This window comes from Nasonia vitripennis, chromosome 1, assembly GCF_009193385.2.
Source record: "Nasonia vitripennis strain AsymCx chromosome 1, Nvit_psr_1.1, whole genome shotgun sequence".
In the NCBI taxonomy this organism is placed as follows: Eukaryota; Metazoa; Arthropoda; class Insecta; order Hymenoptera; family Pteromalidae; genus Nasonia; species Nasonia vitripennis.
The window spans coordinates 7,898,683-7,912,667 of NC_045757.1; the positions used below are offsets into that span (position 1 = coordinate 7,898,683).

At 39.8% G+C, this 13,985-nt stretch overlaps 2 protein-coding genes across 15 annotated transcripts in view; one reads left to right on the forward strand and one right to left on the reverse strand.

The window, feature by feature from the left end:
* LOC100122115 (protein furry) overlaps positions 1–13,985 on the forward strand; it is a 70,156-nt gene that overhangs the window by 13,837 nt on the left and 42,334 nt on the right. The window lies entirely within an intron of this gene.
* LOC100679140 (thyrotropin-releasing hormone receptor) lies at positions 1,696–13,005 on the reverse strand. Of its 2 annotated transcripts, none has more exons than XM_031923604.2 (5): positions 12,610–13,005; positions 11,354–11,865; positions 6,557–7,034; positions 2,503–2,713; positions 1,696–1,992 (listed from the first exon to the last, which is right to left on the reverse strand). In XM_031923604.2, the coding sequence occupies exons 2-5, from the start codon at positions 11,707–11,709 to the stop codon at positions 1,811–1,813; spliced, it is 1,227 nt and encodes a 408-aa protein (XP_031779464.1). In that variant the 5' UTR covers positions 11,710–11,865; positions 12,610–13,005; the 3' UTR covers positions 1,696–1,810. The 2 variants fall into 2 exon arrangements, with proteins under 2 accessions (XP_031779464.1, XP_003425068.1); XM_003425020.5 differs by having other exon boundaries at positions 11,354–11,868.

Here is a 13,985-nt window from a genome sequence, read left to right on the forward strand (position 1 = left end):
ATGATATACGAAATCAGAAGCAAGTAATTCATTTTATGTATTTATTTATTTATTAAACAATAATGGTTAGGCGATGGAATGAAATCCTATATACCATCGACGTGCATAATCGTAACATAGAAACAAATACGCATAAGAACAGGATGTTGAACGACTGTAAGTGTCACGTTCGTATTGAACACAAATAATTAGGTCTATAGTGTTTATCTACGACTCACATTCGTTGTTTATCTTAGTAATAACAACAAACACGTTCAGCACATATGCTTGATTCGATGAAGATTAAATGCTCAAAGTTGCGCATTTTATTGACATTAATCAATCTGTTCAAATGTAACAGCTTTAAACAATCAATTACGCCGTTTATCGGCAACAGTTGCATGCACAATGAGATAATAAAGTTGTGTTATTGTAGTTTTTAAATTTTATTTGTCATGTACGTCGCTCGAATTAAATTTTTATTCAAGTTTCAGCTTGCAACGTTCCTATTGTTTATGTAAAGTCCAATGTAGGTATACGACTCGTATTAATGCTCGCACAGTAATTACACAAAGCGAGTTTGATTAAACCTCGCTACTTTCATTTACGTATTCGTCAACAATTCTACCTTCTACATTTAAACTAATGAACGAGGAGCCGTCCGTAAAAAAGTAATACTGCAAAACGCGCGTGTTTGCAATCCCCACTATACATACGAAGACCGGACGCAAAGTAGAAAAATATAACGTAGCAATAGTATGTATAGGTAACTCAGTCGTTAAAAGTTTGCCACACTATCCTGCGACATTGTATAGTCGCACACCTGCCTTAATTAAGTCTGTATCTAATTTAAAGCGAGCGTGCCAATTTCAAAGGCGCGTTCGCGCGGTTTTTTAAAATGACTTATTCTTTGGTTATTATAACTAGAAAGCTCGTTAATACAGTTCCTTTTTCTCGTGTATCTTCGTGTTCGACCACAGCACTTCACGTTGCTGTAGCGTATGGTAGACTGATCGTAAAAATTAACACTGATCTTTTTCGTTGTGGGTTATAAAAAAATGAACGTGGTTAGAAGACTAATATTTTGCATAAAAATATTCATTTAACGATATGCAAGTGAAATTTTTATCAACAAAGTGCGGCTCGTGAATATCAACCTCGTGGAATTTCTTCAATCGAATGAAAATAACTTACACTAAATGTGAAATGTAAAAAGAAAAAATATATATAAATTTTATCGAATACGTCAGTTCTTTATAATTATTTGCTAAAACCTTTTGAGGTAACGTTCAGATCGTCAAAAGTGACTTTATTTTTTTTTATAAAACATAAAAAAGCTCGTCTCGTTTCGATCCATTTTGCATTATTGGTTAAATTGTTTGAGTTTCTCTCTTTTAAGTCGAACAAACAATATATGCAAAAGATAAACAAGTTTTTCAAATGGTTTGTTTATTTCTACATCGCAAAAATATCCGAATGTATATCAAACTATTCCATCTTATATTTGAGTGTCAAGAACGGAAGTCGTCATCGAGCAAAATCGCAGAATTTCTCGAACAAATAGAACCTCTTTTCATTTCTTGCAACAAATGTATCGTTTCGTTTTTGCCACCCACGCACACACACACACACACACTCATATATATATATATATATATATATATATATATATATATATATATATATATATATATATATATATATATATATATATATACACACACACACACGGGCTTTCATTCTCTCGATACTTCGAAGATTTAAAAGAAAACTATCTTCTCGGCTGTTCGGGTTCCATCGCTTGCTTATCCACAAATCAAATCTTGGCCGGTCACATTTGCGCGGTATAGTCTTTCCGGGGGGTGTAGCAGTCTTCTATGGACTCGCAGACGGCTACGGGCCGTTGCAATGGGCGCGGATACGGCCTCAGCTGAAAAGAGTCTCGCCAGGGTTTTTCGAAGACGATCGTGTGATCGCCCGACACCGAGCCGCTTATTCTTATCGTCTCGGTACCTAGAGAAAAAGAGAAAAATGTATATGGTTTTTTATTTCGGGCTTCGAATGGAACAAAATCTCGATGTTATATTATTAATGAATAATGAAATGTGGAAACATTCGAATGTAAACATTGAAAGATCTTTCATATGGAAAAACATCTCGATGTTATATTATTAATGAATAATATTGTAATTAATTTTCCTTTATTTAATTTAAAATTAATTTCTGCGTAAAACTCGCAGGGTTTTTACCCATCACTCACATTTCAATATACGACAGTAATAATCAAGGCAAAAGCGGAACAGAAAAAAAAAGAAAGAGAGAAACTTATCAGCGTTTCCCTCGCGTTCGGAACGACAACAACACAGAACGCGCCTCCTATAATTTAATCAATTTAGCCAATTCTCATCGAGTCGCCCCTCTGCAGCAGCAGCAGCAGCAGCAGCAGTATAAGCAGCAGTAACGGCGCACATCATCGACTCGACATTCATTGATCGGAAGAAGAATTAGAAGCAAAAGTCTCACCGTGATGATTGATCTGATTGGTGGAGGAGCGCTTAGATATGCCTGGTCTGAGCTTAGGCTGCCGCTGGCAATGGAACAGCTGTGCGACCGCAGCGCGAAAGTTCTGCCCGCTCGCGCAGTACAATCCAAAACTGATACCGAAGTTTGTGTTGAACAGCAAGTTGCACGCTTTTTGCGCTAGAAATTCCACCTCCGTCGCAGCACCGTCTGCCTGCAATTCAAGCACACATGTTCTGTACACATATATGACATAAATATACAGCACTTTTGGTTTGACAACGTGACAATTTCGTCGAAAAATTCGTCGGTCTTCTCCCCCGGCACGTCGCGTAACCCCCGTGTGCAGAGGGGGGGGGGCGAGAAGGATGATGACGGCAGCGCTGATTGAATTGGTACCGGAAAACTTTCCCTTCCACGAACGGTTCTTCGATCGTTTGGGAATAAGAGCTAGCACGATGGAGTGGAGACGTGTAACGATATCATATAAACTGCGCGGAGATTATTGGTTTTGTAATTATCTTGGTGCGCAATCGAGAGTGGCATCGTTCGCATAATCATCCGCGATCGATTCACGCGAATTCATATAATATAAAATTTGTGGAATCTTCTCTCACATGGTTGGAAAGGCAGAAAAATAAAATCTCGATTTTCCAAGAAAAAATATATCTTTTTCAGTGCGGTTATATATAGACACAGCGAACCGTGCTCTAATTGCTCGTTTTGTAACTTAATGTAGCGCCGAGGCATTAATTCTCGATATCCCCCAGTCGACGCCGACCGTAACGTCTCTATCTACTTTTTTCCTCTGCACCCCCCGGCTATTACGGAAATTAAGCCATAAATTCCCCGGCGTTTGCCGTTTGTATTTTCGTTTTGGCGAAAGTATCGATTTCCTCAAGCCAGTAGCCAGCCCGACATGCAACAGGCAGTCTGTATACTCTTTTTGATAGAGTTGATCGGATTAAGGTGTCGATGTGAAAGGATTGAAACTGGAGTACGAGGGAATAGATCCCGAAAAAAACGCTCACGAACGTAGAACAGTTGTGATACAGAGTCGCTGCGAGTAAGCTGAAAGGATTGCGCTTGCTATACTCTGATTTGAATGTTGTTCGATTACTATAATTTGACGTACCACCGACATAAGAGTCTCTTTACTCCAGATTCCTCTCTGATTTTCCGCTCTGTATAATGAGCAATCGATTGTATCGTGATCGAGGAGCTTGATTATTAAAACTCACTCCCACGTGCCTGTGTACGCACGGGTATATAGATGCGCTCCGTATCTCGACATTCACCTTGTATTTCCGTGATTCCCAGAATTATTGTCGATGGAGAGATGCGATTTGCCGCAGTGTGAATTCGTGCCTCAATTGAGTGGTTTAAGCGATATATTTAGCCGGAGATTTCTAATTCGAGTTGTTAAAGTCAGCAATTAAGTTTTTTTACTTACTTCCATTATACAATACAGTTAAATACAAATATTGATATCCATGATTGTTCTCAACATACATGGAAATTCGAAAAAACGCTTATACATACAGCAAGTGCAAACAATCATAATAAATTATTTTTTACCCCTAAAAGATGCGATTTGATATAAAAAAGACGAGATACGTGCATGTGTAAACAGCATAACAGTAGTGTAGGCGCAGCTCAAGTCAGACGCGCGCATATGCGGCCGCAACACATTTTCTGATAAGAATTGCTACATGCACTTGTAGCGCTGTCACGTTCGATTTTCCGAGAAAGAAATTACGTTCCGATCTATGCAATTTTTTTCAAATTGGTTAAATACTTACGTTTGCTTTCATTTAAGTAGTTGTGAAATAGACTCATCGAGATCAATTGTTAGCTTACTCTTCGTAGGTTTAAATTTCATGCCGCGTTATTAAATTATTTTTATATTTTATTGCGATTTATCATCTTTAACTTTATCAAGCTCATACTTTTGTCAAGTTTTCTTTGTTGACGACTGCGCCTTCATTTGAAATCTTACAAATGTATCCTGCATTTAAAGTTTTATTATATATTCCGTGAGTTCTCGCGAAACCTCAAATTGACTCGCAAAGTTCTGAATGAACGAAAACGAAAACGCCGAATGCCACACTCCAACTATGAATTGCGCTATTTTCCCATTAATCTTAAATTACTTTTAAAAGTTTAACTTTTTATAAAAATTTCAATTTAGTACTGAGAATGAATAAAATAAGCAATCACAAGAACTTCTAGTAAATAAAAAAACTAATAGTATTTTCTTTATTGAAATCTCTTAAATTAATAGACTTCCGTAACCGCCTGCAGTCCGGTTTTATATGGTTTATCCAATTTTGTAATCAGCCGCTCAGGGGAGAAGTTAACGTTGACCGCAAAGTTTTGATTAACTTTATATACGATATTGTTACGAGTATGAGTTTGTTCCAAAATTATACAAAAATTTCATTAGAAGCTGTAATATAGCTAGCTATAATTCTTGCTGAAAATTAGTTTTTATAAATCTTTTCTGCAGAAATTTATATTAAGCTAGATTTTTACGATGAATTTAAATAAATAAATGATTAGTTAAATTTTCTAATAATCTGGCAAAATTCATTAAAAAACGAGTCGATGTTATCAAAATACTTTCTTACTTTTCTGACTATACTCTGCGTCATCGCAATTCTACAAATGGAAAATTACTAATTCATTACCTCACTCGGCTCACTCTATACCACTATACATTCAACACAACGGCTATTGCTTTAATAATGCAGTAAGCCTCTTCCCTTCTTTATTCAATAGATTCTGACAAAGTCGTAAGTTTAAAAAAGCCCATAGATCCAACACGTATATACGGCGCATAAAGAGCCTCTCAGCAAAATATCTCTTCAGATTACTCGAGCGTTTCTACAGTTTATGTACTATTATCCCCACTTGAAGTGGCATATTCCTGATGAGTTTCATACCTTTTAGCAGCCGTTACTCGAATTTATGCGCGCGCGAAAATCTAAAATTCAAATTTAATAAAACAGCGAATAGCATTGCCCTTCATCTGCCATGATTTATCCTCGTTGTCTTCCCGAGAGTAGCTCAAATAGATAGTATAGGCTCTTTGAATCCGGCGCCGTTTCGTCGCGTTCTTTTACACACTTTCTCTCCCAGAAATTGAAACAATGAACCGGCAGTTCCAAACAAAAGATACGAGGAACAATAGTTTTACGCTTTTAGTTCTAGAAATGGCAAGCGGTGGGAATTTTCTCATATAGCGTTATTTGAAGCTAAGTGTTTAAGAATTGTAAATATTATTTTTCAGATTATTTTAAGCCTATATTAAGCTTCATAATACATAATGAGCTTATACATGCACAATAGCTTCTCTATAGCTCCTTGATATCCTCAACGAAGTTATAGGTAAGGTTACTCCAAACAGTGAAACGCGTCGTATCATTTTCATAAAGATTTTCCATTAGGTTGAGATTGCAAGTGAAAAATTTGTTTAAAGTTCAGTCGACAAAAGAAAGCCGAGATAAAGCCGTTCCCACACCTGTTACGGCAATTTCGTTGTAACTACAATAGCGTCGTTCCCAATAAAACTCGCGAAACTTCCTAAAGTCGAAGAGTATAAAACATACTGAAACAATTGTAGTTCAAACGTGTCCCAAATCTGCACTATGTAAGGAAAGGATTGATAAAAGGTTTCTCGATTTCCCGTCCGAAGAAACTTACATTCTTCTCGACGAGAAGCCCTACTCCGAAGGTATTTTCCGGATATCTCATGTCGAGTGAAAAGAGGTCAACCCCCCTAAGGAAATCGCTTCTTCGGCCGAACAAACGTCACCCTTCTCAGCTATAAGCACCTTTGTCAATAATCGCGAATGGCCCTGTACGCTCAAATCGTTAACACGACTACGATATTACCTTAATGCTGAAATCTCGTCGCGACCTATCGAGAATATTTATGCAGTTGGCTCTTCCTCCCGACGAGCGTATCATTCAATAGATTTTTTATGCAAACAGTATTCAACGCAGAATCCCCTCCAACGTCGACTATAGTATATAATGCAGTGCATAGTCTCACCTGCAGATAAGCGTAGACGCGCATAGCGTAGGCCGGCAGGTTGAAACAGAAGAAGACACTGCTGACGACGAGCAGCATCTTGGTGACCCTAGCCTGGTGGACAGCCGGTGGCGAGTCCTTGGTCGATGCCCGGGCCTTCAGCGACGTCCTCACGCTTTCCACGTGCCAGACGGCCCTGACGATGAGAGAGTTGAGCACGACGATGAGGGAGAAGGGCAGAGCGAAGGTGAGGATCGTGTCAAGGAAGTTGAGCGCACTGGCCACCTTGTCCCAGCCCTCGGCGATGTAGCAGACCGGCTTTGCCGAGTTCTCCAGCAGCCGGGGTCGGGAGTAGAGCAGCACTGGACTGCAGAGAACCAGACCAGCTGCGGTGACGCAGCTTATGAGAATCTTGGCTCTGTTGACCGTACACATCCACTGCCGGCGCAGAGGGTAACACACGGCGACGAATCTCTCGACCGTGAACGCCACCACGAACCTGCGGTGTGCAACGAACAGTTAGGTCTTCTTATCAAGAAAATGCGGGCTTTTTTATCCTTCAAACAGGATTGGATATACGGATGTGCGAGAGCGAAAAACGCCTCGAGATTTCTCGTCTCGTCTCGAGAAAAAAAATCCCGTCTCGACTTCGAGATCTCGTCTCGTCTCGAGAATCTCGACATTTCTCGGGATTCTCGAAATATTTCGGGATTTTCGAAAAACTTCGATATAGCTAAGCAAAAAGTGTAATTTAACTAGCGGATTGCGAAACTAGTGCGCGAAGTAGGTGATTCCCGCATGCCAGTCGAAAAAAGGCCGGAGACACCTTATATGCGCACGTGTTACGTATAATATACTATCGAACTGTATTTTTATACACGTCGTGTGCGAAGCTCGATTTAGCATCCACGCTTTGGCGACGCAGCATGCGCCAAACCGTGTTTCGCCTACGGAGTGTCAAAAAAATGTTTTACGTTATAAAAAAAGGTTTCAAGAAACCTTAGCTCTGTATGTGTAGATTAATCTTCTTCACGAATAACTACAACGTATAAGTCACCCGGAACTCCCAAAGCACATGAAACAGGAAAAAATTATATCTCGTAGTGCACTGCGTGGCTTTTTATGTTTTGGTAAAAATTTCGCTTAAAAATCATAAACACTTTACCCGGAACTTTCACATATACGATGTCGAGTTGTTCAGCGTACGAAAAAATCAAGTCTATAGTCAGTGCGCTACAATATACAAGCGCGAAACAATTACACACCAATCGTCGAACACGCGAATTTCTCTACTGCATAAGATTTTTCGACGAAGCCTGGTGCGAAAGGGATTTAAAAGCCGGGCCACTTGACAGTCCCTGGAACGCGTCGTTCAAAAGAAATAAATGCAGCAACGTACTTCAGGGTATCGCGCAGACTTTTAAATTTGATTAAGCCGAAACACGATTACCTATTATTGATGCGTTGTCGATGAATTCCATGAAATGTAATTTACTATTTACAAATACTTACTTGGGTTAAAAATTGGTTGTTCTGCTGACTATATTATTTTTCTGTTGATTATGTTTCTCTGGACTATAAGCTTTTGGGTCCTTCGTATCTTATATTTAAAAAAATTTCAAGGTTCTTATAGTGAAACCCGGGGCAAAATCTCTACGTGAGACTAAAAAAAGAAGAAACCACGTGCGTTTTGAGAACGTATGTGATTGCTTTTACTACTTCAGCTAAAAGTACGCGCCTGATCCAATATCAGAAATGGTAACACTTGGCATTATCGATCTTGGAAAACATTATAGGCAGGCTGCATTATTCATGAAATTACATTAAAGTTATGCAGAACAGCTTTTCGAAAAGTGAGAAATCTTTTTGAGAAATCTTTTGACATAAGTTATTATTTTATACGTTTACGAGATGTTTCAAAGCTTGAAACTATGCGATTGCTCGTCAAACTCGGTAATTCGGACACTTTTAAAGTGATCGAGATTACTCTTAGAATAATAATCATATTTGTGTTAATTTTCAATATTGTTTTCATTATTTGTATCTAATTTAAATTTGACAACAGAACATAAGAGTTTAAAAAGCTATGCATATATACCGACTAGTTTATAATACCCGCACACACACTGAATCTGCCGGTAGGCTAATTACGCGCATAAAAAGGTCGGCTATAATTGTTTGAATTTCCAAGCCTTTTCTGTCCTACTTGCCGGTATAGAGTTTCTTTTTAAATTGCTAGAAAATACAGGGTAATAGGGCGCGAAAACGCTACTATTGATTTGGTAACTACATTGTACGTATAATTTTATTGTATAATCACAGCTTAAAGAGGGATGAATAATTTATTATTCAAACTTATCGCATTGGTGTAAAACTAATCCTATGCTAATTCGATTTATTTTAAAAGTATCATCCTGATCGTTGTTCATATTTTATACAAGTCTATTAGAACTCTTTTTCTCATAAAAATAATGCAAATCGCATCATTGCAATAAATATCATTAAAATAACGAGATCGAGTATTGCGAAGGGAGAATTAACCACAATCTTTATAGGAATTAAACGGATTCCGATATACGGTTTTCTTCTTTAATACCCATATATATATATATATATATATATATATATATGTGTGTGTGTGTGTGTGTGTGTGTGTGCGTGTGCGTGTGTGTGCGTGTGTGTGTGCCAGCGGATGTAGGATGGATAACGAAACGCATACCTACATCCATCTGGATATACTCGCAATGGCAAAGATTGGTACAAAACTAGTATAATCTGAATATTTGCTCTTTGCATGACTGTTTACAGTGCGACACATCGGCCGTTAATGTAGCGACATTACTTATCCAACAGATTAATTATGAGCGATAATCACCTCCTGCATTTCCCTAAATTATGGCTCACGAAACCAAAACTATATTACGCGTGGTCATATATAGCACCTGACTCGCATGTTTGTACTATAGCAGCTAAATTGCATTCTCGGCGCCCAACACTCGCCACTGTCCTAATTGATGCGAGTTAAAGCTTCGCAAATGCGCCACAGGGTATTTAGTATTTTAAATGCAAAAAAAAAAACTAAAAGTCGGATTGACCTTTTCTTTCGGTAGAATGATTCACTGATCTTAACCCTATGGCGCTGCGCTCATTATATTGATGAAATTTCAAATTAAAAAAAGTTAATAAGTAAAATTAGGGTTTGAAGTTGGCGCTGCCATCGCGTAAACACACGTAAACACCCGCTCGTATTTCACAACTTCTAGAAAAACTAAAAGTCCGATATATTAAGTACTACAACATGTACAAACTAAAATTAATAATAAATAACGGCAATCCATAAATAATAGCATAGTATATCTCGAGCTTTGGTTTTTATGCGCAGCACATAGAAAAAAAGCAAGCGGAAGTGATAATTTTTCATCTAAAAACAAAACCTCGAATCCACCTACCCTATAAGCACCGAGAGCTCTTCAATTAGAGGTTATATTTTCGAACGATTGCTTCACGAATAAATAAATGCCTCAAGTATGCAGCTATCTAGTAGCTACATAGTTTTTCGTGTCTATAGTGAAATTTTTCACTGTTTTACATGGAGAGAGTACATGAAGTAAAAAAACAGGATTTTTAGCTTCCACAGCCCCTATGTTTCCACGTACGGATCGTGGCTTTTGAATTCGTGAAACCGTATCGTTGGTAAATATTGATATTTTTCTTCGACTTTACACTCGAACCGTGCGTTAAATGAATGACGGATTATGTTATAATTAACATCTGTATGAACTATCTGCTGGTGGCATATCAGCTACGTGTTGTTACGGAGAGGGAGCGAGAGAGAAAGGTGCTTGGTCGGGGTTTTCGGTTGTACCGTCAAAGGGTCAAACCCAAAGACTTGGAGAAAGGTGCAGTCAGGTTTATTAGGAGAAAGAATAAGTCCGGCTTGACGTGTACTCTTGCTTATTCGTATAGGAAGAGAAAGGTGATTGTCTTGGGTCGCTGCTCCCGCGGAACTAACTCGCGAGTCGCCCGCGCTCGGACAATTAGTCTCGCGACGTCTCGTCATCGATGATAAGAAGGGCATCAGGTAGCATCCGCTCGGTTCATCCGAGCTCGCGATGCACCTTGGCTGTTACCAAGCCAAACGTACGCTAGTGTGCGTACGTGACAGTATAAACGCGAAGGTTTTAACGCATACAATTCACATAATGCAATCATAATGCTCCCTTGTATGGAGCCATATACAATTACGTTGCGTACAAAGCTTCGCTTTAGCACGAGCCAATTAAAACGGTTTTTGTTTTGAAATAAGCACGGAATTGTAATCAAAATTCTGTCAGAATTACATCAACGAAATAATTTCACAAACTAATTGCTATTGTTACTACTAATACATCCAATTTTAAGATAAAAAAAGACTTGAACTAATCTGATAACCCATACAACATAACAGAGCTATTCTGGACAGGGGCGTATTAGCTTGATTCAGTAACAGAACAAATTTAATAGGCAACGCGATACGAGAAGCGCTTCCATTTGATATTGGATCAGTTTGTTTCGGAAATATTATAGAAGTCGCAGTAACGCGATGACTGAAAGAAAACGTCTCATTGCTCCGACAGAAAGCGTACGAAATAAGCAATAAAAAGCTTAATAAAAAGGAAAGAAGGCAAGAAAGAAACAGTTTACAAGCGCTCGAGCTGGTATAAACTGTCGAGTTTTTTCTCCAGCAATAAGTCGACCATCAAACTCCCCCTTTGAAAAAGCACGTGCTCCAGAGCCACAGACAGAGATAAAGTGAGGGGGATATATAGAATAACGCACCAAGCGCTGAGAAAGCTGCAGACGTTGGTGAGATAGACGAAGAACTGGCAGAATCCCTGCTGGTTCATGATGTGTACGTTGATGAGCGTCAGCCAGGCTATTAGCACCGACATGAGGAATCCGGTGTCGCTGAGCGCCAAAGCGGCCAGATAAAAGCTCGAGGACGTGCGCCGCATCTTGGTGGCGAATACCACGTAGACCGAGAGACAATTGCCGAGCGAGCCGAATACGACCAGTGCCGGCAGATAGTACATCTCGAGGCCGTTGATCAAGGTCCAGGCAAACGGATAGCCGAACGAGTAGCCGTTCTCGCCTTCCATCGCCGCAGCCGTAGTGCTGTCGTTGCTTCTGCTCATCGTCGGGCAAATTTTTCCTGGCTCGTGTTTCTCACTGTGATCGCGCGCGCGGCTTTTATCTTTTGTTGCGCGCTTTCCAGACGTAACTCGTACTTGAGGTTCTCGGGGCCGGCTTCCTCCTCTGGCGTTTCATCGCTCTGGCAATTTTTTTCGCCTCTGCTATATTTGAGAAAGAGAGAAAGAGAGAGAGAGAGAGAGAGAGAGAGAGAGAGAGAAATAGAGAGAGAGAAAGAGAGAGAGAGAGAGAGAGGGAGAGAGAGAGAGAGAGAGAGAGAGAGAGAGAGAGAGAGAGAGAGAGAGATAGGTCAATTATATACGTGAGCTTGGCTTATGAATTTTTTTCGAGTGTGTAGTAGTGGATAGGGAACCGTATGAGAATTGAAAGTTCTCGGATTTTCTGAAATCCAGGTCGGTTATTGTTGTTCCGCGTGATATGGCTTTCGGAAGAAAATTATTTCGCGGAAATTTTGTTCTCTTGATTAATAGAACTCGGCGTGCGAGTATCGAGAGAGGAAAAATAAGCATTCGATAAGTCGAGGCGAGAAAAGTATAGATTCTTACGAATGATTTGTTTGCGATCATGGGTATATACCCGCGTACAACAAAGGCTATATTTAGGGTCGAACTATCGCGAGATTTTTTTTCTCCGGGTCTTCTCCTGCATAATTCGGGATCATCCATCATGAAACTTGAGCGCGCGAGAGACATCGTTAATCATGAATTTAGTCATTGTATGCGACGTAACACTCTATTATCCCGCCTAATGCTCCGAAGTAAGTGTATTATACAATTCGAAGTGAAATTTAATAAAACGATTTGAAAAGCTGCACGGATTTGCCGCGAAAAATCCAACCTCGCGAATCAGCGTGTATAGGTGCATCGAAACAGCACGATAATCACCTATCTATATGCAGATCGATTCCTTCTCCCCCTCTCTCTCTTCCTCTCTGCGCACTAAACCATCTCAATGCATCGCAAATCCAAGCTTCATCGCGTTCCCTCGAGATGAAAATTATAGCACTGGACCATCAGCAGCAGCACTACTTTTGTTATACAGAGCCGCTATAGAATCACACCGCTGATGCACAATCACCGTCACTCCGCGATGAAAAGCGCGAGAAAGCCGAGCTTGGAAACCAATCCTCGGAACTGAGAGACGTGCGTGCTGGCAGAAACGGCGGGAAACGAATTAATCAATTAGCTTCGCGCGCGCCGTTGCCGGACAATGAGAGCGAGTAGTCCGCGAGCAAATAGCCGAGCGTCCGCTCGCTAGGAACGCGCCGAGGCTTTTGCCCGATGTATCAGCTGCCGGCGAGCTTCGAGCTTCCGAGACGGCGCCGCGCACCTCGACGCGGCGCACCCGATAAACAGGCTTTGTCGCAAGCTCTCATACGCGCTTCGACCATTCGCGTTCGATGCAGCGTGTTTTTACTAATTCAATTCGATTAGTTAGCTGTGCGCAACTCTGGCGGCACATTTTCCTATATACGGGTATGTGTACACGGAGTGATTTTTTCTTTCATTTTTATATTTCGGGCATGAAAGTTTAACGCAGCTGCTTTGTATATTACTCGAAAGTGGCATTTTACAGCGGAGTTTATGATAAAATGATTGTAAAACAATATTCAGAACAACGCCGATCGAATTTTGCGTTTCGGTTCGCGTTTATACGTACATGGCAGATAAGGAATACAACCGCAGCCCGAATATCGAGTTCTTTGGACGTCTGGTTTATGTAAAATTGGATATTATTAGGACAGGTTTGATCGAATATTGAAAGACAGTGCATATAACGCGGTAAGAGCAATAAATTTCTTAAGCTTTACAAATAGAAGTAGCCCTGCAATGTTGTCCTTTCAAATATTTTGGAGACAAGAGCGTGTAGCTTTTTAAATCGCTGAGTGCGACGGGTGGGTTGTTCGAGCCCGCGATGTCTATATATAAACGTGTCTATCATAATAAATGATGTTAGTCTAAAGGATTACACGCTTCTCCCAAGCCAATTATGAATGAATCTATTTCGGTATAATGAAGCACATGTTGCCGCGTGTACTTATTGTTAAATACTGAAAGGGAGAGAAGACATCTATAATAAGACTATTATTTTGACTATGACAAAACACTTGATCATAATTCGTATAATCACGAAAACTGAACACACGTTATAGCTTTGTGCTATATTAGGATTAATTGAATCTATTCAAATAGTACGTAGGGCTTGGTATATTCTATCAGTCTATAATACCCAATATAGTAGATAGATTAGCTATATTTTT

Bases quoted from the DNA above. Each gene is read 5' to 3' on its own strand.
- LOC100679140 (XM_031923604.2), bottom strand. From the start codon at position 11,709: ATGAGCAGAAGCAACGACAGCACTACGGCTGCGGCGATGGAAGGCGAG. The intron at 7,035-11,353 runs GTGCGTTATTCT...TGCACACCGCAG, and splicing joins TGCAGCTTTCTCAGCGCTTG to GTTCGTGGTGGCGTTCACGG. The intron at 2,714-6,556 runs GTGAGACTATGC...CTTGAATTGCAG, and splicing joins GCGTCTACGCTTATCTGCAG to GCAGACGGTGCTGCGACGGA.